General features: G+C 50.8%; 1 protein-coding gene across 4 annotated transcripts in view; it reads left to right on the forward strand.

Moving 5' to 3' along the window:
- CASZ1 (castor zinc finger 1) overlaps positions 1 to 21,867 on the forward strand; it is a 421,265-nt gene that overhangs the window by 291,314 nt on the left and 108,084 nt on the right. For 2 of the 4 annotated variants that reach the window (XM_040326344.1, XM_040326345.1), the window contains exon 1: positions 6,607 to 6,726. The exons of 1 other annotated variant lie outside the window; for it this stretch is intronic. In XM_040326344.1, coding sequence (XP_040182278.1) covers positions 6,672 to 6,726 — 55 coding nt within the window. In that variant the 5' untranslated portion in view covers positions 6,607 to 6,671. Of the gene's footprint in view, positions 1 to 6,606; positions 6,727 to 21,867 lie in introns of those variants that run through there. One more of the 4 variants, XM_040326348.1, reaches the window with a different exon arrangement.

A 21,867-nucleotide genomic window follows, 5' to 3' on the forward strand; every position in this document is an offset into this window, starting at 1 on the left:
ACACACGGACAAACATGTATGGTGAAAGCGGTCCGTCGGACCGTTTTCACCATACATGTCTGCCAGAGGGCTTCTGTACGATGGTTGTACACACCATCGTACAGAAGTCCGCGCGTAAACAATACGCGGGGCGTGTCCGCGGTGTCGCCGCGTCGATGACGCGGTGTCGCCGCGACAATGACGCGGCGACGTGGGCGGCCCGCCTTTAAAATGCTTCCACGCATGCGTCGAAGTCATTCAACGCATGCGAGGGACGGCGGGCGCCTGGACATGTACGGTAGGTCTGTACTGACGACCGTACATGTCCGAGCGGGCTGAATTCCAGCGGGCTGTTTTAAAACAAGTCCAGGAATATTTGTCTGCTGGGAAAAGGCCCGGCGGGCAAATGTTTGCTGGAATTCGGCCCGCTCGCGCCCACACACGACCAAACATGTCTGCTGAAACTGGCCTGCGGGCCAGTTTCAGCAGACATGTTTGGTCGTGAGTATGGGGCCTTAGAGTCTTGCAATGCCTCATGGGATGTGTAGTTCCACAACAGCTGGAGTGCCGTAGTTTGAAGATCCCTGGTTAGTTTAACAAGTAGTAATGAGTGCCATGGCAGCTAGTGCTAAAACATTTTTGGGGGGGTGCAAACAAACAAAATTTGAAAAAAAAAACCCATCAAATGCTGCGACTGTGCCCATCAAATGCTGCGACTGTGCCCATCAAATGCTGCGACTGTGCCCATCAAATGCAGCCACTGTGTCATCAAATGCTGCGACTGTGCCCATCAAATGCAGCCACTGTGTCCATCAAATGCAGCCACTGTGTCCATCAAATGCTGCCACTGTGCCCATCAAATGCTGCGACTGTGCCCATCAAATGCAGCCACTGTGTCATCAAATGCTGCGACTGTGCCCATCAAATGCAGCCACTGTGTCCATCAAATGCAGCCACTGTGTCCATCAAATGCTGCCACTGTGCCCATCAAATGCTGCGACTGTGCCCATCAAATGCAGCCACTGTGTCATCAAATGCAGCCACTGTGTCATCAAATGCTGCAAGCGTGCTCGCCTCCGCCCTTGGGACTACATCTCTGTGGGGAGAGGGGAGGGGGTTTTTTATTTTCTAAATAGGTTTCCTCTACCTCTTAACTTCTAGACTGACCACCATCCATCCAAATCCATGTCAACCACAACAAAAATGACAGGTTCTGCTCAAAGCTCCACGCAGGTCCTATTGCATGATAAATTGCTTGGAGTGCCAACAAGGACCAAGCTCGCCCCAGCTCAAAACATCTAGTAGAGAAAGGAGGTTCTAAAAGTCACACATCACAGCAAAACCCTATGAGGAGGTGTATGACAGCCTCAGCCCAGGTTCCAACCAGACCACACCCCCAACGGGTTTCACTCCGCCCCTGGGGATCCCCATGATTAAGCACTGGGGGAGGAAAGAGACGCTGTCATACACCTCCTTATAGGATTTGGATGTGATGTGTGACTTTTAGGACTTTCTTTCCCTACCCATGTGAGCCACTTTTATGTTCGGGACCCAATCACAATTCTGTGTGTACCCAAATGGAACTGGTGTTCTAGTATCTCACAGGTGAAACCATATAAGCCTGCTAAGGAAGAGAGTGCTATAAGTCCTTGTGATTGGTGGCAATGGATTAAAGGGAACTTGTAGCTTCCATTGGCTTGATGAAGACTTGCTTTAAAGTCCTCAGACATGAAATATGAACAAAGCATATCCCTCTATAGTGTGTACTTGTCTCAATTCAAATATTTTCTGTCTGCTGCTTCGCTCCCCTGCTATCAGCATGAGTCACTTCTGACCAGTTTTCCTGACACCAAGAGAAAAAAGGTGACGGGGAGGCATCTCCAGCTGATAGCCTTAGCTTTGTTCCTGTTTGCTGTGTGAAGAGGGGTGTGTCCCTTCCCTCCAATCAGCTCTCAGAGCTTTCCTTGCTGAGTTCTGCAGAGTGCAACTTCAGCTCTCCGCCCCCTTTTTTCTAAACTGTCAGACAAGCTTATAAATTTTGGACTTTGATTGGATGTAGAGAAGAGAAGACTGCAGATAGATACAACTTTTGTAGGAGGATGTTTTTCATCTCCGTGTATCACCTGAGGATAGTCCCTTCACTGGGTGTCTAGCCGGGTTTACAACCACTTTAAGACTATTATAATAAAGTCGCTGGAACAATAAGTTGTTTTAATGAGACGGCATCATGCTGTGATTGTGTCTTTGAACACACAGAGCACTTATAGAAGCTGCATGCGGTAATATATGGGGATCCACTTTCTTCTGGTGGGGTCAGAAATGTACGGCTCTTGGTAATAGAGTGAACTCTTTACATGAAGGAAGCTGGAGAAAGTACAGTTAATGAGACATGATGTAACCAGATTGTTAGCCGTCCATTATGGGCTAATGAATTCTTTGTTTGCCCTCCACTCATTGTCCTGAGAGGTGTCTGCTTGTCCTCTCCCATCACATTCAGCTTCCTGGTCATGTGGTTACAGAGGGGATTGTGGGGGCACCATGGCTTTGCTGGGATAAGGAACCTGTGAATTGCAGATCTGGTCTAGAGCCGGTGAAAATCATTTTTTGGGTTGTGATGCCACCTAGGCTCTAATTGGAATGATGGTTATTTGCAAAGGCGTGGCTTAGTTTCTTTTCAAACTAGCGATTTGTTCACTTAACTAGGGGTTCTCAAGGGTTTCTCCAACGGTTGGTAGGGGTTCTCAAGGGTTTCTCCAACGGTTGCTAGGGGTTCTCAAGGGTTCCTCCAACGGTTGCTAGGGGCTCTCAAGGGTTTCTCCAAAGGTTGCTAGGGGTTCTCAAGGGTTCCTCCAACGGTTGCTAGGGGTTCTCAAGGGTTCCTCCAACGGTTGCTAGGGGTTCTCAAGGGTTCCTCCAACGGTTGCTAGGGGTTCTCAAGGGTTCCTCCAACGGTTGCTAGGGGTTCTCAAGGGTTTCTCCAACAGTTGCTAGGGATTCTCAAGGGTTCACTCCAGGGCTGGACTGGGACAAAAATGTGGCCCTGGACTTCATCCAGACTGGCCCACTTTGACAGGTCTCTCCCATGGCGGCCAGACAACTCCCGCACCCCCCCCCGGCCACCCAAGCCCCCTCTCCCCCTTCACTAGCCACTAGCCATTCTACTTTATTAGAGTAGAACGGCTGGTACTCTTATAGGCAGTACCAGTGGGGAAGCTAGACATTATTTCACCCTGGGCAAAGGATCAGTTTGGTGCCCCCCCTATGGGACAAGAATAGGCAGAAGTGAGAAACTCCCAGGCCATATGCTGTTGCGTCAGCTGTCTGTCCCCTCCCCCATGCTCCTCTGTCGTTGTCCCTGGTCCTCTGGTCCTCCCCCTGATTCTCTGTTCCCCCCCAGGTGAGCGCTGAGGGGAGGGACAGGCATTGGAGCGGAGGGGGGCAGCGGTCCGCTGTCAGGCCCACTGAGCCATCGGCCCACCGGGAAAATCCCTGCAGTCCCGATGGTCAGTACATCCCCGACGGTTACCCATTAATTTGAGAAAACAATGTTCCATCCTGCTCCTTCCAGTTTGGAAATGAATGTCATGAATTTTATCTCATCATTGATTAGAAAATAGCCCAAAAAAAAATCTGAAAACGAAATATTTAGAACAAAATTGTACTTGTGTATGGCCAGCCTAAGGCCGGTACCTTTAAAGCGATCTCACCGGGAGCAGAGAGAGGACGTGTCTCGGGTCTATCGGCATTTGTATATGTTTTACAGCACAGCAGCCTCCGCCTTTAGATTAGATTCTACCCCCCCCCCTCCCCCCTTCTCCCTCTATTCTGTCTGACAGTCCCGTCATATTTTTCCTGTTTAGCGGACCATGAATTAACCTTCATACCAGTTACAGGGCTATTTAGCTCCTGCCGCTAGTAATCACCAAACTTTCATTGTCTGCAGCCACAAATCTGAGTATATCCTGCAGATCAATGCCGTGTAATCAGGTATGGTCATTGCCGGGAGCTGTGATGGAGGGTGCGGGATCAGGTATGTCTGTCCAGACACTTGGCCACTTACAGTCCCTTGAAAAAGTATTCATACCCCTTGACATTTTCCACATTTTGTCATGTTACAACAAAAAAAACTAAATGTATTTTATTGGGATTTTATGTGATAGACCAACACAAAGTGGAACATAATTGTGATGTGGAAGGAAAATGATAAATGGTTTTCAACATGTTTTACAAATGAATATGTGAAAAGTGTGGGGGGCATTTGTATGGCGCCCCCCGGAGTCAATACTTTGTAGGAACCCCTTTCTCTGCAATAACAGCTGCAAGTCTTTTTGGGGATGTCTCTACCAGCTTTGCACATCTAGAGAGGGACATTTTTCCCCATTCTTCAGTGCAAAATAGCTCTGTCAGATTGGATGGAGAGCGTCTGTGAACAGCAATTTTCAAGTCTTGCCACAGATTCTCAATGGGATTTAGGTCTGGACTTTGACTGGGCCATTCTAACACATGAATGGGTTTTGATATAAACCATTCCATTGTAGCTCTGGTTGTATGTTTAGGATCGCTGTCCTGCTGGAAGGTGAACCTCCGCCCCAGTCTCAAGTCTTTTGCAGACTCTAAGGCCCCATACACACGATAGAATTTATCCGCGAATACGGTCCAGCGGATAATATAAGGAATTCCACGCATGCGTCGAATCATTACGACACATGCGAGGGATCCCTTCGGACGGATGGATCCGGTGAGTCTGTACACATCAGCGGATCCATCTGTTGGGATGGACTCCAGCAGATGGATATGTTCTGCATGTCAGCAAATATTCGATCTGCTGGAATCCATCCCGGGGGAGATATATCCGCAGATACACCACACCATAGGATCTATCCGCTGAAACCCATTTGCTGGGATTTATCTGCGGATGGATTCTATGGTGTGTACGGGGCCTAAAAGGTTTGCATCTAAGATTGCCCTGTATTTGGCTCCATCCATCTTCACATCAACTCTGACCAGCTTCCCTGCCCCTGCTGAAGATGTGTGTTCAGGGTGATGTGCAGTGTTGGTTTTCTGCCACACATAGCTTTTGCTTTTAGCCCAAAAAGTTAAATTTTGGTCTCATCTAACCAGAGCACCTTCTTCCACATGTTTGCTGTGTCCCCCACATGGCTTATGGTTTTCTTTCAACAGTGTCTTTCTTCTTGCCTCTCTTCCATACAGGGATGGACTGGCCATCGGGACTACCGGGAGTTTCCCGGTGGGCCGGTCGGAGGTCCGCGGCGATCTACCCGCCAATCGCCAACAGCTGGCGCCTGACGGGTAGATCGAGATTTAGCCAGCATTCAGAGTAGCGCAGGAAGCGTGTGTAATAAGTTCTCTCTCATGTCACGCTGCGGCAGCTCCCCGCCCCCCCCTCTTTTCTCGTCCATCCCCATTTGCTTGTGACATCATCTGGGATGGACGAGAAGAGAGGAGATGCCGCCGGGGGGCGGGGAGCAGCCGCAGCGTGACATGAGAGAGAACTTATTACACACGCTTCCTGCACTACTCTGCATGCTGGCTCGTAAACAATGTGCCCCTGCCCCATAATGTGCAATGTGCCCTGATGTGCTATGTGCCCCGTGCCCTGATGTGCTATGTGCCCCATGTCCTGATGTGCTCCGTGCCCTGATGTGCTATGTGCCCTGTGCTCCGTGCCCTGATGTGCTATGTGCCCCGTGCCCTGATGTGCTATGTGCCCCTGCCCCATAATGTGCAATGTGCCCTGATGTGCTATGTGCCCCCTGTCCTGATGTGCTCCGTGCCCTGATGTGCTATGTGCCCTGATGTACTATGTGCCCTGTGCTCCGTGCCCTGATGTGCTATGTGCCCCGTGCCCTGATGTGCTATGTGCCCTGATGTGCTATGTGCCCCGATGTGCTATGTTCCCTGATGTGCTATGTGCCCTGGTGTGATCTGATGTGCCCTGATGTGCTATGTGCCCTGATGTGCCCCGTGCCCTTATGTGCTGTGCTTCAATGTGGTGGGCCCTGATGTGCTGTGCCCTGTACCCTGATGTGATGTACCCTGTACGTGTTGTGCCCTGATGTGCCCTGTACGTGTTGTGCCCTGATGTGCTAGGCTCTGTACCCTGATGTACTGTGCCCTGTGCCCTGATGTGCTGTGCCCTGTTGTGCTGTACCCTGATTTGCTGAGCTCTGTACCATGCCCTGATGTGCACTGTACCCTAATGTGTTGTGCCCTGGGCCGGTCTGGATGAAGTCCAGGGCCACCTTTTTGACCCAGTCCAGCCCTGTTGTACGGTCAGAATGTAACATGTATGGTCACCCTTATCTCCCCTATAATAAAGTATTGATTCTTTTTAGTATTGTACTGTGACGGAGATTCGGTGAGTGGCTCATGGCTGCCCGTCAACACACAAAGTCGTTTGTCCCCATCGCCCGTTCTCTTGTGTAATTGTTCGGTTGCAAAACAGACTATTGAGTTTTGGAGCTTTCAACTGAAACTGATTACTAATTCTAGAGAAAGACAAAGATTTGAACCGGAGAATCTGGTCCGACCAGTTTTATTTTTATTGAAGGAAAAATACTTTACCAGTATAATTAATGTGTGTTTATTTGCTTGTTACCGACTGCAACTGCCAAAAAAAAAACCTTCGGGATCCGACTCCGGGTGAAGGAAGATCTGAGGGGGACCGGCAGATGGGATTGGGCGGTGTGGAGGGGACACCGTATACGGCAGAGTGGAGGAGGAAAGGTGAGGGTGGCATTCTGTATGAGGGCATAGTTTACATTGTATCTAAGTTACCCAGCCTGGTATACACAGCTCACCGCATATTTAACAAAGTATATATTTACATGTTTACCGGATGACGTGCCACGAGCGTCTCCCAGTACAGAGGACATTGCCACAAATCCCAAATATTATCCCTCACTTTCCTGGTTTTCAGAAGGCATTTCGGGTTCATTCACTGTAGGACATTGCAGTAATGCACACCGTACAGCTGTGTGCATTTTTGGTGGCATGGCACAACACACATCCGTTGGTGGGGTGTGCTGGGTGCCGTTCAGAATGTGTTGGTGCCATGCAGTGAATGTTGAGTGCTGTTCAGAATGTGTTGGTGCCATGCGGAGAACGTTGGGTGCCGTTCAGAATGTGTTGGTGCCATGCGGTGAATGTTGAGTGCTGTTCAGAATGTGTTGGCGCCATGCAGTGAATGTTGAGTGCTGTTCAGAATGTGTTGGTGCCATGCGGAGAACGTTGGGTGCCGTTCAGAATGTGTTGGTGCCATGCGGTGAATGTTGAGTGCTGTTCAGAATGTGTTGGCGCCATGCAGTGAATGTTGAGTGCTGTTCAGAATGTGTTGGCGCCATGCAGTGAATGTTGAGTGCTGTTCAGAATGTGTTGGTGCCATGCGGTGAATGTTGGGTGCCGTTCAGAATGTGTTGGTGCCATGCGGAGAACGTTGGGTGCCGTTCAGAATGTGTTGATGTCATGCGGTGAATGTTGGGTGCCATTCAAAATGTGTTGGTGCCATGCGGTGAATTTTGGGTGCCGTTCAGAATGTGTTGGTGCCATGCGGTGAATGTTAGGTGACATTCAGAATGTGTTGGTGCCACTTCCGGTGAATTGTAATTCGTACATTACCCCCATGAGTGGCTGCTGGTGTGAGCGAGCTCCTAGGCAATACTATCTTCAGGTGTAATTGTTCATATTGGAGATCCATGTAAAAGGGGCCTATCTGTATTTTTTTTACAGTAAATGCTTTGTGGGCCTCTTCCTACCGCGAAGGTTTTATTTTTTTGTGGCCAGAATTACGTTTTATTATGTCTCGATCTTATATTTTAGGAGATTTCACCAATTCTTGACCTTGTAGTTACTTTTCATCAATAACTCTATTCTATTATTTGAGTATGTTGGATTGGGAAAGCTCCTTCTCCCCGGCCTCTCATTATCTAAGACTAATAATTATTGTTTACCTTCCAGTGTACAAACTGTATTTTCCTCGGAATAATCATTCTTCTTCCCTGCTATGATCAGAGTGTTGTGTGCCGATATGTGTGTTCGGGACACTGATGATGTCACAATGACATCAGCAACCACTGGAGCCAAATCTGTCTAGGGGCACAATCTCCGGATCATTTCGGTTATGTCAAATATTAATCATAGGAGGAGGAGGAGGAGGAGTGTCCTGTATATTGTAGGCTAGGACATGTATGTGATAGGGTGGGAGATTAGTGTGGGTGGTAGTAGGTGGCCAGGAGCTCCTACCTTCTGGCCTTAGGCAGGATCCCAGGGTTTGAGTCTCACCTCGGACAATATCTGCTTGGAGTTTGCATGTTTTATATCTGAGCTCTGGGTTCAGTCTAAACCCAAGCTTGTCCAAACCTGGAAGGCAGCTGTCAGTGCCAGGCCAATGAGCTGCAAGTGTGGGGGAGGGGCTTTCCCCATCCCGCAGCTGCACATAAACAAAGATGGGGGATACTAGTGACCTCATTGATCTAATATGGTCACGTCCTTGCAGTATTGAGCTTGGGTTCAAGGTTGGGTTCCGTCTTTCCCAAGTTCGGCTGAACCTTGAAGTTGGATGTCATTGATGGGCCAATTGGTTGCAGGATATTCCCTACCATGGAAAAGATGGAAATAAAGGGTTGGGGTTGCTGGTGCGACCATTGATCTAATCTGGTCACTTGTCATTGTAGTATTGAGCTTGGGTTCCGTCTTTCCCAAGTTCGGCTGATATATCAGATCAAAATGAGTGACAAATAAGGAGGAATGAGGGACAGAGGGACATTGCTCCACATCAGGGACAGTCCCTCGAACTCAGGGACAGTTGGGAGCTATGCATGTGTGTACAGTAGGGTGACCACATTTCCAAACTACCATTCAGGGACACCCCCCTTCCCAAAAATCAGCTTGTGCTTTAACGAATCACAGCACAGTGATTGGACACAAGAGGCAGGATTTATGATTTCTCCAATCACAAGCAGGGGGCGGGGATTGTGCTTCTCCAGGAATTCCCGGCCAGGATAAGTACTGTCAGTGAATAAAGCGGTGATGTGGCGGCCTTTTTTGGGGGCATCAGATTGGCCCGGGGGGTGGCTGTGTCAGTTTCATTCCGGGACACTGTATTGTCCTGGAATGAAGGTGCCCGGGACAGACCTGCAAAATGCGGGACTGTCCCGGGCAATCCGGGACACGTGGTCACCCTAGTGTACAATATAAATGTGTATATGGATGATCATCATTGCTGTGTGCTGTGATCTAGAAACAAGCAAATTGGCGATCGAGCAAACAACCAATGGGCTGCTATGCATGTGAACCGGAAAAGGTGTTTGTTGTATTGCTGGGCATGGTACGGAGGATTGTCTATTTCCAGCCCCCCCCCCCCCCCCCCGTTGTCATGCCGCGTCCAGGCGTCACGCGGTGCAGGTACGTCGCAGTACGATGGAGACGGGGACACGGAGATAAGTAGGGACAGGAAGACATCCAGCCAAGGTCTCCTGCCGTATTTTTTACTGAAACGCAAAAGATACACTTTTTTTTTTTCGGGTCTTCAATTTAGCATTGGAGAATTTTATAATTTAGTAATTAAAATCTCTGATAGGCTTTAGAAATTGCAGCTAATTGAATTTAATGGGAAGATGATTTTCAATTTTATTTGATTATAGGGACCCCTGGCATTGGCATTTATGGGAAAAAAAATCTGGAGAACGCACTGTGTGGGCTGGGATGGCAGAATTGAATTGGGGGTAATCTGATTTTCTCATCATGGCTTTCACTATAATTTTCCTATAATTTTCCATTAGATATCTAGTTTACAAATACTCACTAAGAAGCCGAGAGAAAGAAGGCTGCCAGCTAACAGGATTATGAAGACGGAGAGGCCAGTGTGCCAACTGCGCTTATGTAAACACGCCGCCACGCCTTAGTACACAAAGGCAGGCTGACACACATGCACAAACTGGTACAAACAAATACAACGTTCGACCTGAGAAGGCAGGGCTGTCAGGGCCTGAGGACCCCCGCAGTGTCAGGGTACCTTGGGGGCTTATTACAGCGCATGACGCTTTTTATGCAACCGCACATCGGCCTTCTGGTAGGAGTGACACTAAAATCAAAAGCTTGGTTCATGCCTGCAGGAGTGATCGAGCGGGGTTGTGCGTTCCCGTGCATTGCGTGTAGGATGGCGCTTTCATTTCCATTGGTACACGTGGAAAAGAAGTCCCTTGCTTTCGTCCAAAAATGCGCTGCAATGAACTGTATGGTGCTGTGGTGTGTGCAAAAATATGTTTGCAGATGCGTGTGGGCACAGGTGTGCGCCCCAAAGCTCAAAGACACATATGTCTGTGTGCATGTGTACATATACAGATGGTATCGGTGGGGCAGAGGACGGTGTCAGTGGGGCAGTGGACGGTGTCGGAGGGGCAGTGGACGGTGTCGGTGGAGCAGTGGACAGTGTCGGTGGGGCAGTGGACGGTGGCGGTGGGGCAGTGGACGGTGGCGGTGGGGCAGTGGACGGTGGCGGTGGGGCAGTGGACGGTGGCGGAGGGGCAGTGGACGGTGGCGGAGGGGCAGAGGACGGTGTCGGTGGGGCAGTGGACGGTGTCGGTGGGGCAGAGGACGGTGTCGGTGGGGCAGTGGACGGTGTCGGTGGGGCAGTGGACGGTGTCGGAGGGGCAGGGGACGGTGTCGGAGGGGCAGGGGACGGTGTCAGTGGGGCAGGGGACGGTGTCAGTGGGGCAGGGGACGGTGTCAGTGGGGCAGGGGACGGTGTCAGTGGGGCAGTGGACGGTGTCAGTGGGGCAGGGGACGGTGTCAGTGGGGCAGGGGACGGTGTCAGTGGGGCAGGGGACGGTGTCAGTGGGGCAGTGGATAGTGTCAGTGGGGCAGTGGACGGTGTCAGTGGGGCAGTGGACGGTGTCAGTGGGGCAGGGGACGGTGTCAGTGGGGCAGTGGACGGTGTCAGTGGGGCAGGGGACGGTGTCAGTGGGGCAGTGGACGGTGTCAGTGGGGCAGTGGATAGTGTCAGTGGGGCAGTGGACGGTGTCAGTGGGGCAGTGGACGGTGTCAGTGGGGCAGTGGACGGTGTCAGTGGGGCAGTGGACGGTGTCAGTGGGGCAGGGGACGGTGTCAGTGGGGCAGGGGACGGTGTCAGTGGGGCAGGGGACGGTGTCAGTGGGGCAGGGGACGGTGTCAGTGGGGCAGGGGACGGTGTCAGTGGGGGCAGGGGACAGTGTCAGTGGGGCATTGGACCGTACTAAAGAGGAACTGCAGTCTGCTCACATAGTTTGTAATAAAAACATCTTTGCCATTCTAAGGCTTCCCTCCAACCACTTTGCATATTATTTTATATATACTGCGATTCTGTACTTGCCAAATATGCTGCAGAAATCTCCCTCCACTGTGTCTGGCTGCAGCCATTTTAACTGTGGGCAGCTGAAGCTGCTGCCTGTTCACTTCCTGGATTTACACAGACACACCTCCAGCTCTGCAGCTCTCATTGGCCCTCTTATGACTCAACCCCCTCCCTTCCTGGCAAACTCTCATGAAAGTGAGAGAGAGAGAGCTGTGCATGATGTCATAAGCCTAGGCTTTTTACCAGACAAGAAACAGGAAGTGGGCTGTATAAGGAAACAGGAAGTGGGCTGTATAAGGTATTTACTGGCAGAAAAATAATGTTTTACTATTTAAAGCTAAAACAACAACAAGGGCAGAAAATTTAAAGGGGTTGTAAAGGTACAATTGTTTTTCCTAAATAGCTTCCTTTCCCTTAGTGCAGTCCTCCTTCACTTACCTCATCCTTCCATTTTGCTTTTAAATGTCCTTATTTCTTCTGAGAAGCTGATCTGTCCCTCGGCTCTCGGGTGCTGCCGCCACCATCTTCAGTAAGGGAATCAGGAAGTGAAGCCTTGTGGCTTCACTTCCTGGTTCCCTACTGCGCATGCACACGTCGCACTGCGCGATCCCACTGGTCCCTGCTGTCTTCTGGGACCTGTGTGACCCCAGAAGTCAGCGGAGGAGGGGCCAGACAGTGTGTAGATCACCACAAATAATGCAGCCATCTATGTCCGGAAGTTGGAGCAAATACATGTATTAGACAGCTAGACAGGTACGTATCACGAACTGCGCATGCGCCGTGACGTGGATGCATGCACAGCACCCCCCTGCGCCTGCTCACAACCACGCCGGCACAACTACCTAAGCTACGCCGGATCACCGTGTATGCCGTGAACATAACGTACGCCCAGCCAGACACACGTCCAACGCACAATACGCCGGCTTGTGTTCCCTGGTGCAGACCTGTGCATGTCTGTTGCCGGGTTGCACCTCCTTTATGGGGAATAACGTTACGCCGGACGTACAACTTGCGCGCACCTCGCGTAGCATGCGCCCGGCACACGCACGTTCGTGAATCGGCGTATTTCCCTCATTTGCATGTTTGAATGGCTAATCAATGGGAGCGGCACCATGCGTCCAGCCCATATGTGCGCCCACCCTACGCCGGCGTGTGCAAGCTACGTCGGCGGGGTGTAGCCTGTTTTTAGGCGCATGTTGGTTCGTGGGTCTGCCGCACACATACGCCGGCGCACATTTGTAAATCTGGGCCCTTGTGTTTAGATACATCCAGACGTCTACAGAGTTTACATGTACAGTTCTTCTAAGGGACCAGTGGGCGGGGTTTACTAAGACTGGAGAGTGGTAACCAATCAGCTTCCAGGTCTTATTGTCAAAGCTTAATTGAACAAGCTGAAGTTAGAAGCTGATTGGCTACAATGCACAGCTGCGCCAGATTCTGCACCCCCCATGTGTGGGCGTGTCCAATCTGCAGACATGGCCGGCCCCCTTGCTGTACCGGACTTTCTTTGGACATTGCTGCCCACAGCCCCCATTTGAAGTAGAAAAGCGGCATTTTTCCTGCACTGAATTGTACTGGGACGCTGTAAAACGCACTGAAACGCACATATGTCCTTATTTAGGCTCCGTTTACGTGTCCGCGTTTATGAATTGCAGGCGGAAATTGCTGCGATTCCCAATGGTGGCAAATCATGTGCGAACAGAAGCGTGGGATGCCCGTCGCCCTTAAAGAAATACGGGAACTTATTTTGGGCGCTTGAAGGTTTTTCCTGCGATTGGTGCCCTCCTACGCGGAGATGTGACTGGAGCCTAAAAACGTTGAGAAAAAAGCACCGTACTGCATCAAAAACGCATCAAAACGTGCATTCAGAAAAGCTCCTGGAACCCATGCAGACCGCGTTTCTATGGTGTGAACTGCCCTAAAAGTCTGAGGGGCCGATTCACAGCACAAAAACGCACCCCAGATCCGATTCGGATGCGTTTCTGCAGGTGCGTTAACAGGATGCGTTCCGGTGCGTTTTTGATGCGTTCCGGATGCATTCCCAGGTGCTTTTTTTTTCCTGTTTGTTTCACTATACTGGGAACCAGTGCAGTTTTGATGCGTTCCGGTGCGTTTTTAGTGTGTTTCCAGATGCATTCCCAGGTGCGTTTATTTTTTCCTGTTCTTTTCACTATACTGGGGACCAGTGCGTTTTTGATGCGTTCCAGTGCGTTTTTGTTGTGTTTTCGGATGCATTCCCAGCTGCTTTTTTTTTTATTTGTTCCTGTTCTTTTCACTATACTAGGGACCAGTGCAGTTTTGATGCGTTCCGGTGCGTTTTTGTTGTGTTTTCGGATGCATTCCCAGCTGCTTTTTATTTTTTTCCTGTTTTTTTGGGGGGGGGGTTTTCACTATACTGTGGACCAGTGCATTTTTGATGCGTTCCGGTGCGTTTTTGTTGTGTTTTCGGATGCATTCCCAGGTGCTTTTTTTCCCCTTTTTTCCTGTTCTTTTCACTATACTGGGGACCAGTGCATTTTTGATGCGTTCCGGTGCGTTTTTGTTGTGTTTTCGGATGCATTCCCAGGTGCTTTTTTTCCCCTTTTTTCCTGTTCTTTTCACTATACTGGGGACCAGTGCATTTTTGATGCGTTTCCAGATGCATTCCAGCTGCTCTTTGCCCTGTTTTTTTTTTCACAATACTGTGGACCAGTGCATTTTTAATGCGTTCCAGTGCAGTTTTGGTGCGTTTTTGATGCATTTTCGGATGAATTCCCAGGTGCCTTTTTTTTTTTCCTGTTCTTTTCACTATACTGGGGACCAGTGCATTTTTGATGCGTTCCAGTGCGTTTTTGATGCGTTTCCAGATGCATTCCAGCTGCTCTTTGCCCTGTTTTTTTTTTCACAATACTGTGGACCAGTGCATTTTTAATGCGTTCCAGTGCAGTTTTGGTGCGTTTTTGATGCATTTTCGGATGAATTCCCAGGTGCCTTTTTTTTTTTCCTGTTCTTTTCACTATACTGGGGACCAGTGCATTTTTGATGCGTTCCAGTGCGTTTTTGTTGTGTTTTCGGATGCATTCTCAGGTGTTTTATTTTTTTATTTTTTCCTGTTCTTTTCACTATACTAGGGACCAGTGCATTTTTGATGCGTTTCCTGATGCATTCCAGCTGCTTTTTTTCTTTTTTCACAATACTGTGGACCAGTGCATTTTTAATGCGTTCCGGTGCGTTTTTGATGTGTTTTCGGATGCATTCCCAGGTGCTTTTTTTCACTATACTAGGGACCAGTGCATTTTTGATGCATTTCCAGATGCACTCCAGCTGTTCGTTTTATTTTTTCCTGTTGTTTTTCCCCCCACTATACTGGGGACCAGTGCATTTTTAATGCGTTATGGTGCATTTTTGGTGCGTTTTTTATGTTTTTCTGGATGCATTCCCAGGTGCTTTTTTTTTTTTTCTTCTGTTTTTTCACTATACTGGGGACCAGTGCTTTTTTGATGCGTTCCAGTGCGCTTTTAATGCGTTTTACTGCATTCCAGTACAATCCAGTGCAGGAAAAATGCAGCTGGTTCTACATTTTTTTTCTTGGAACTGGAAGCACTGGTGTGAACTCTGTCATTGGAAATCATATAACCGACTTTCCATGCGTTTTTGATGCAGAAAAAAAACCCCGCACTGGACTGCATGTGGCGCGAGTTGTGCTTTAGGACTGGTTCACACCACAAAAACGCACTCGACATGCGTTTCGGATGCTTTTCTGCATGTGTGTTTGTAACACATCTTTGGCGCATTCCGGTGCGTTTTTCAAGCGTTTCCGGATGCATTCCAGGTGCTTTTTTTCTTCTCTTATTTTTTACACTGTACAAGAGTCCAGTGCGTTTTTGATGCGTTTTACTGCGTTCCCAGTGCAGGAAAAATGCAGCTTGTTCTACTTCTGGAACTGACCCCACTTTTTTTTTTCTATAATTCTCCTTTAGGGGGGCGTGGCAAGGGGTGTGGCAGGGGGCGTGGCCCAAAAAGTTGGGAGTTATAAATATGTTCAGCCCAATGAATACAATGTAGCAGGTTTTTCAAACACATGGAATGTACTTTTTGTCCTTTTGGATGGGGTTATAACCCCTGTCTGTGTCCCATCGGGGGAGGGGGGATTCCCCTTCACTTCCTGTCCCATAACCAAAACAGGAAGTGAGAGGAAATCCCTCCAAAGTGAGGGAATCCCAGAACTAGCGTCCCCATTGCAAGATTTCCCCTCTATTCCTTTTCTGGTGACACCCCAGAATGTGGGATTTTCTTTCACTCTCAGTGATGACAGTCACCAGGACAAATAGAGGGGGCGTGTCTTCCCAATGGGGGGGGGGGGTACAACCTGACAGGGGTTCTAATCCCTCTCCACTCTATCCAAAGCTATATAACACTTATAACTTTTCCTCAATGTTAAAATGATTGATATAAATCCACTTTGTGTGCAACCAATGCCTTTGCAAACCCAGATATTACCTTGTAAAAGTGGAAGTGACATCATCACTGAGCTATAGTTACACTCCTAAATAACAGCCCCCCTAGTGGTCACCCCGTGTGCTTCTGAATAACAGCCCCCCTAGTGGTCACCCCGTGTGCTCCTGAGTAACAGCTCCCCTAGTGGTCACCCTGTGTGCTCCTGAATAAAAGCCCCCCTAGTGGTCACCCCGTGTGCTCCTGAATAACAGCCCCCCTAGTGGTCACCCCGTGTGCTCCTGAATAACAGCCCCCCTAGTGGTCACCCCGTGTGCTCCTGAATAACAGCCCCCCTAGTGGTCACCCCGTGTGCTCCTGAGTAACAGCCCCCCTAGTGGTCACCCCGTGTGCTCCTGAATAACAGCTCCCCTAGTGGTCACTCTGTGTGCTCCTGAATAACAGCCCCCCTAGTGGTCACCCCGTGTGTTCCTGAATAACAGCTCCCCTAGTGGTCACTCTGTGTGCTCCTGAATAACAGCCCCCCTAGTGGTCACCCCGTGTGTTCCTGAATAACAGCCCCCCCAGTGGTCACCCTGTGTGCTCCTGAATAACAGCCCCCCTAGTGGTCACCCTGTGTGCTCCTGAATAACAGCCCCCCTAGTGGTCACCCTGTGTGCTCCTGAATAACAGCCCCCCTAGTGGTCACCCCGTGTGCTCCTGAATAACAGCCCCCCTAGTGGTCACCCTGTGTGCTCCTTAATAACAGCCCCCCTAGTGGTCACCCCGTGTGCTCCTTAATAACAGCCCCCCTAGTGATCACCCCGTGTGCTCGTGAATAACAGCTCCCCTAGTGGTCACCCTGTGTGCTCCTGAATAACAGCCCCCCCAGTGGTCACCCCGTGTGCTCGTGAATAACAGCTCCCCTAGTGGTCACCCTGTGTGCTCCTGAATAACAGCCCCCCTAGTGGTCACCCCGTGTGTTCCTGAATAACAGCCCCCCCAGTGGTCACCCCGTGTGCTCGTGAATAACAGCTCCCCTAGTGGTCACCCTGTGTGCTCCTGAATAACAGCCCCCCTAGTGGTCACCCCGTGTGTTCCTGAATAACAGCCCCCCTAGTGGTCACCCCGTGTGCTCCTGAATAACAGCCCCCCTAGTGGTCACCCTGTGTGCTCCTTAATAACAGCCCCCCCAGTGGTCACCCCGTGTGTTCCTGAATAACAGCCCCCCTAGTGGTCACCCTGTGTGCTCCTGAATAACAGCCCCCCTAGTGGTCACCCCGTGTGCTCCTGAATAACAGCCCCCCTAGTGGTCACCCTGTGTGCTCCTGAATAACAGCCCCCCTAGTGGTCACCCCGTGTGCTCCTGAATAACAGCTCCCCTAGTGGTCACCCCGTGTGCTCCTGAATAACTGCCCCCCTAGTGGTCACTCTGTGTGCTCCTGAATAACTGCCCCCCTAGTGGTCACCCTGTGTGCTCCTGAATAACAGCCCCCCTAGTGGTCACCCTGTGTGCTCCTGAATAACAGCCCCCCTAGTGGTCACCCCGTGTGTTCCTGAATAACAGCCCCCCTAGTGGTCACCCCGTGTGCTCCTGAATAACAGCCCCCCTAGTGGTCACCCTGTGTGCTCCTTAATAACAGCCCCCCCAGTGGTCACCCCGTGTGTTCCTGAATAACAGCCCCCCTAGTGGTCACCCTGTGTGCTCCTGAATAACAGCCCCCCTAGTGGTCACCCCGTGTGCTCCTGAATAACAGCTCCCCTAGTGGTCACCCCGTGTGCTCCTGAATAACTGCCCCCCTAGTGGTCACTCTGTGTGCTCCTGAATAACTGCCCCCCTAGTGGTCACCCTGTGTGCTCCTGAATAACAGCCCCCCTAGTGGTCACCCCGTGTGTTCCTGAATAACAGCCCCCCTAGTGGTCACCCCGTGTGCTCCTGAATAACAGCCCCCCTAGTGGTCACCCCGTGTGCTCCTGAATAACAGCCCCCCTAGTGGTCACCCTGTGTGCTCCTTAATAACAGCCCCCCCAGTGGTCACCCCGTGTGCTCGTGAATAACAGCCCCCCTAGTGGTCACCCCGTGTGCTCCTGAATAACAGCCCCCCTAGTGGTCACCCCGTGTGCTCCTGAATAACAGCCCCCCTAGTGGTCACCCCGTGTGCTCCTGAATAACAGCCCCCCTAGTGGTCACCCTGTGTGCTCCTGAATAACAGCCCCCCTAGTGGTCACCCTGTGTGCTCCTGAATAACAGCCCCCCTAGTGGTCACCCCGTGTGCTCTTGAATAACAGCCCCCCTAGTGGTCACCCCGTGTGCTCCTGAATAACAGCCCCCCTAGTGGTCACCCCGTGTGCTCCTGAATAACAGCCCCCCTAGTGGTCACCCCGTGTGCTCTTGAATAACAGCCCCCCTAGTGGTCACCCCGTGTGCTCCTGAATAACAGCCCCCCTAGTGGTCACCCCGTGTGCTCCTGAATAACAGCCCCCCTAGTGGTCACCCCGTGTGCTCCTGAATAACAGCCCCCCTAGTGGTCACCCTGTGTGCTCCTGAATAACAGCCCCCCTAGTGGTCACCGCCTATGCCTAACCCCCTGCTCCAGCAGGCTCCCACACTCTCCTCCCCTTCCCAAAGCTCCGGTCTGTGGGCGGAGCCTCGGTGTCATACGGACAATGCAGGGCTATGAACCCCGTATTGTCCATGGAGGGATATTCTATTCATGTGATTGCATTTTCTTCCTGAAAACGTGCGTATGATAAACGGTTGCCCAATTGTCGTGTGACACATAAATCTGCACCATTGTATTCTCCAGGGCCTCGGCCTTCACATAAGATATCATTGTCGGGGGTTGAAAGTCGTTTTTCAGCAAAAATCGCCGATTTTCATCACATGCATGAAAACCACAGAGCTGTGTCTGTGCCCCGCCCCCATCACTGACACGCTGGCCAATCACAGCCCTCCATTATCTTTACATGTATCCACATGCATTAGGACTGCTGGTCTCCTCTTGTGGTGACCATACACTATACAATCTGATTGTACAATCTCCTTCATGGTGACCATGCAGTATACAATCTGATTGTACAATCTCCTTCATGGTGACCATACACTATACAATCTGATTGTACAATCTCCTTCATGGTGACCATACACTATACAATCTGATTGTACAATCTCCTTCATGGTGACCATACACAATACAATCTGATTGTACAATCTCCTTCATGGTGGTCATAAACAATACGATCTGATTGTACAAAAAGGGACGTTATGGCTGTTCGATTGTGTCGAATTACACATCGATTGGATAATGATCGAAGTGTCTAAAGCCATCATACAGGAGATTGTACAACCAGATTGTATGATTAGTGTCCAGTCTGGCAGGCCCTTGTTTTGCATAGTTGATGGTAGATCTAAACGAAGATTATACAATCGGATTGTATAGTGTATGGTCACCATAAAGGAGATTGTACAATCGGATTGTATAGTGTATGGTCACCATGAAGGAGATTGTACAATCAGATTGTATAGTGTATGGTCCCCATGAAGGAGATTGTACAATCGGATTGTATAGTGTATGGTCCCCATGGAGGAGATTGTACAATCAGATTGTATAGTCACCATGAAGGAGATTGCACAATCAGATTGTATAGTGTATGGTCCCCATGAAGGAGATTGTACAATCAGATTGTATAGTGTATGGTCCCCATAGAGGAGATTGTACAATCGGATTGTATAGTGTATGGTCCCCATAGAGGAGATTGTACAATCAGATTGTATAGTGTATGGTCCCCCCATGAAGGAGATTGTACAATCGGATTGTATAGTGTATGGTCCCCATAGAGGAGATTGTACAATCGGATTGTATAGTGTATGGTCCCCATGGAGGAGATTGTACAATCAGATTGCAGACCTATGTGGGTCCCATCCCCCGCCCTGAGTGGAGTGACTGATAAATAATCGTCTCGCTGTGTCATAATACAGGATGTTGTGGTCGTTGTTATAATTCTGTGTGAAAACGGAAATAACGAGGTAACGTTTATTATTTGTCTGGGAGGCCGACCCTGCAACCTGCTGCACAGCACAGAGCCCCCCAGACCTCCCCAATCACCGATCAATCCATCGATTGCTGGGAGATCCGGCTCTGTACACTGACCGTCCCTCGGGGACCATGAGATCAGATCTGGTGGCTGTGTGGGGCACAGATCATCCCCCAATATTGTCACCCAATCCCCATCCCCCGCACACAGACGTCTCATCCCCATCTATTTATTATGGGAACTTCTCTGGGGATCCATGGGGGACTATGGAACAGAGCGGGGACTGTGCGGGGACTGTGCGGGGGTCCTGATCTCCCCTCTCGCAGTGTTGTAGAAGGACAGCAGCGTGGATGTTGTGTAGGGACTGTACGGGGACTTGTAGTGTACGGGGACTTGCAGGGACTGTGCGGGGACTTGTAGGGACTGTATGGGGACTTGTAGGGACTGTATGGGGACTTGTAGGGACTGTATGGGGACTTGTAGGGACTGTGCGGGGAATTGTAGGGACTGTGCCGGGACTTGTAGGGACTGTACGGGTACTTGTAGGGACTGTGCGGGGAATTGTAGGGACTGTGCCGGGACTTGTAGGGACTGTGCGGGGACTTGAAGGGACTGTGCGGGGACTTGTAGGGACTGTGCGGGGACTTGTAGGGACTGTGCGGGGACTTGTAGGGACTGTGCGGGGACTTGTAGGGACTGTGCGGGGACTTGAAGGGACTGTGCGGGGACTTGAAGGGACTGTGCGGGGACTTGCAGGGACTGTGCGGGGACTTGTAGGGACTGTATGGGGACTTGTAGGGACTGTATGGGGACTTGTAGGGACTGTATGGGGACTTGTAGGGACTGTACAGGGACTTGTAGGGACTGTACAGGGACTTGTAAGGACTGTGTAGGGATTGTGAAGGGACTGTGCGGGGACTTGCAGGGACTGTGCGGGGACTGTGCGGGGACTTGTAGGGACTGTGCGGGGACTTGTAGGGACTGTGCGGGGACTTGTAGGGACTGTGCAGGGACTTGTAGGGACTGTGTAGGGACTTGTAGGGACTGTGCGGGGACTTGCAGGGACTGTGCGGGAAATTGTAGGGACTGTGCGGGGACTTGTAGGGACTGTGCGGGGACTTGTAGGGACTGTGCAGGGACTTGTAGGGACTGTGCAGGGACTTGTAGGGACTTGTAGGGACTGTGCGGGGACTTGCAGGGACTGTGCGGGAAATTGTAGGGACTGTGCGGGGACTTGTAGGGACTGTGCGGGGACTTGAAGGGATTGTGCGGGGACTTGTAGGGACTGTGCAGGGACTTGTAGGGACTGTGCAGGGACTTGTAGGGACTGTACAGGGACTTGTAAGGACTGTGTAGGGATTGTGAAGGGACTGTGCAGGGACTTGTAGGGACTGTGTGGGGACATGCAGGGACTGTGCCGGGACTGTACGGGGACTTGTAGGACTTGTAGGGACTGTACGGGGACTTGTAGGGACTGTGCTGGGACTTGTAGGGATTGTGCGGGGACTTGTAGGGATTGTGCTGGGACTTGCAGGGACTTGTAGGGACTGTGCGGGGACTTGTAGGGACTGTGCTGGGACTTGTAGTGTGCGGGGACTTGTAGTGTGCAGGGACTTGTAGGGACTGTGCGGGGACGTGTAGGCACTGTGCGGGGAATTGTAGGGACTGTGCGGGGACTTGTAGTGTGCAGGGACTTGTAGGGACTGTGCGGGGACGTGTAGGCACTGTGCGGGGAATTGTAGGGACTGTGCGGGGAATTGTAGGGACTGTGCGGGGACTTGTAGTGTGCAGGGACTTGTAGGGACTGTGCGGGGACGTGTAGGCACTGTGCAGGGACTTGTAGGGACTGTGCGGGGAATTGTAGGGACTGTGCGGGGACTTGTAGGGATTGTGCTGGGACTTGCAGGGACTTGTAGGGACTGTGCTGGGACTTGTAGTGTGCGGGGACTTGTAGTGTGCAGGGACTTGTAGGGACTGTGCGGGGACGTGTAGGCACTGTGCGGGGAATTGTAGGGACTGTGCTGGGAATTGTAGGGACTGTGCGGGGACTTGTAGTGTGCAGGGACTTGTAGGGACTGTGCGGGGACTTG

The sequence above is a fragment of the Rana temporaria genome, chromosome 10 (genome assembly GCF_905171775.1).
Source record: "Rana temporaria chromosome 10, aRanTem1.1, whole genome shotgun sequence".
NCBI lineage: Eukaryota > Metazoa > Chordata > Amphibia > Anura > Ranidae > Rana > Rana temporaria.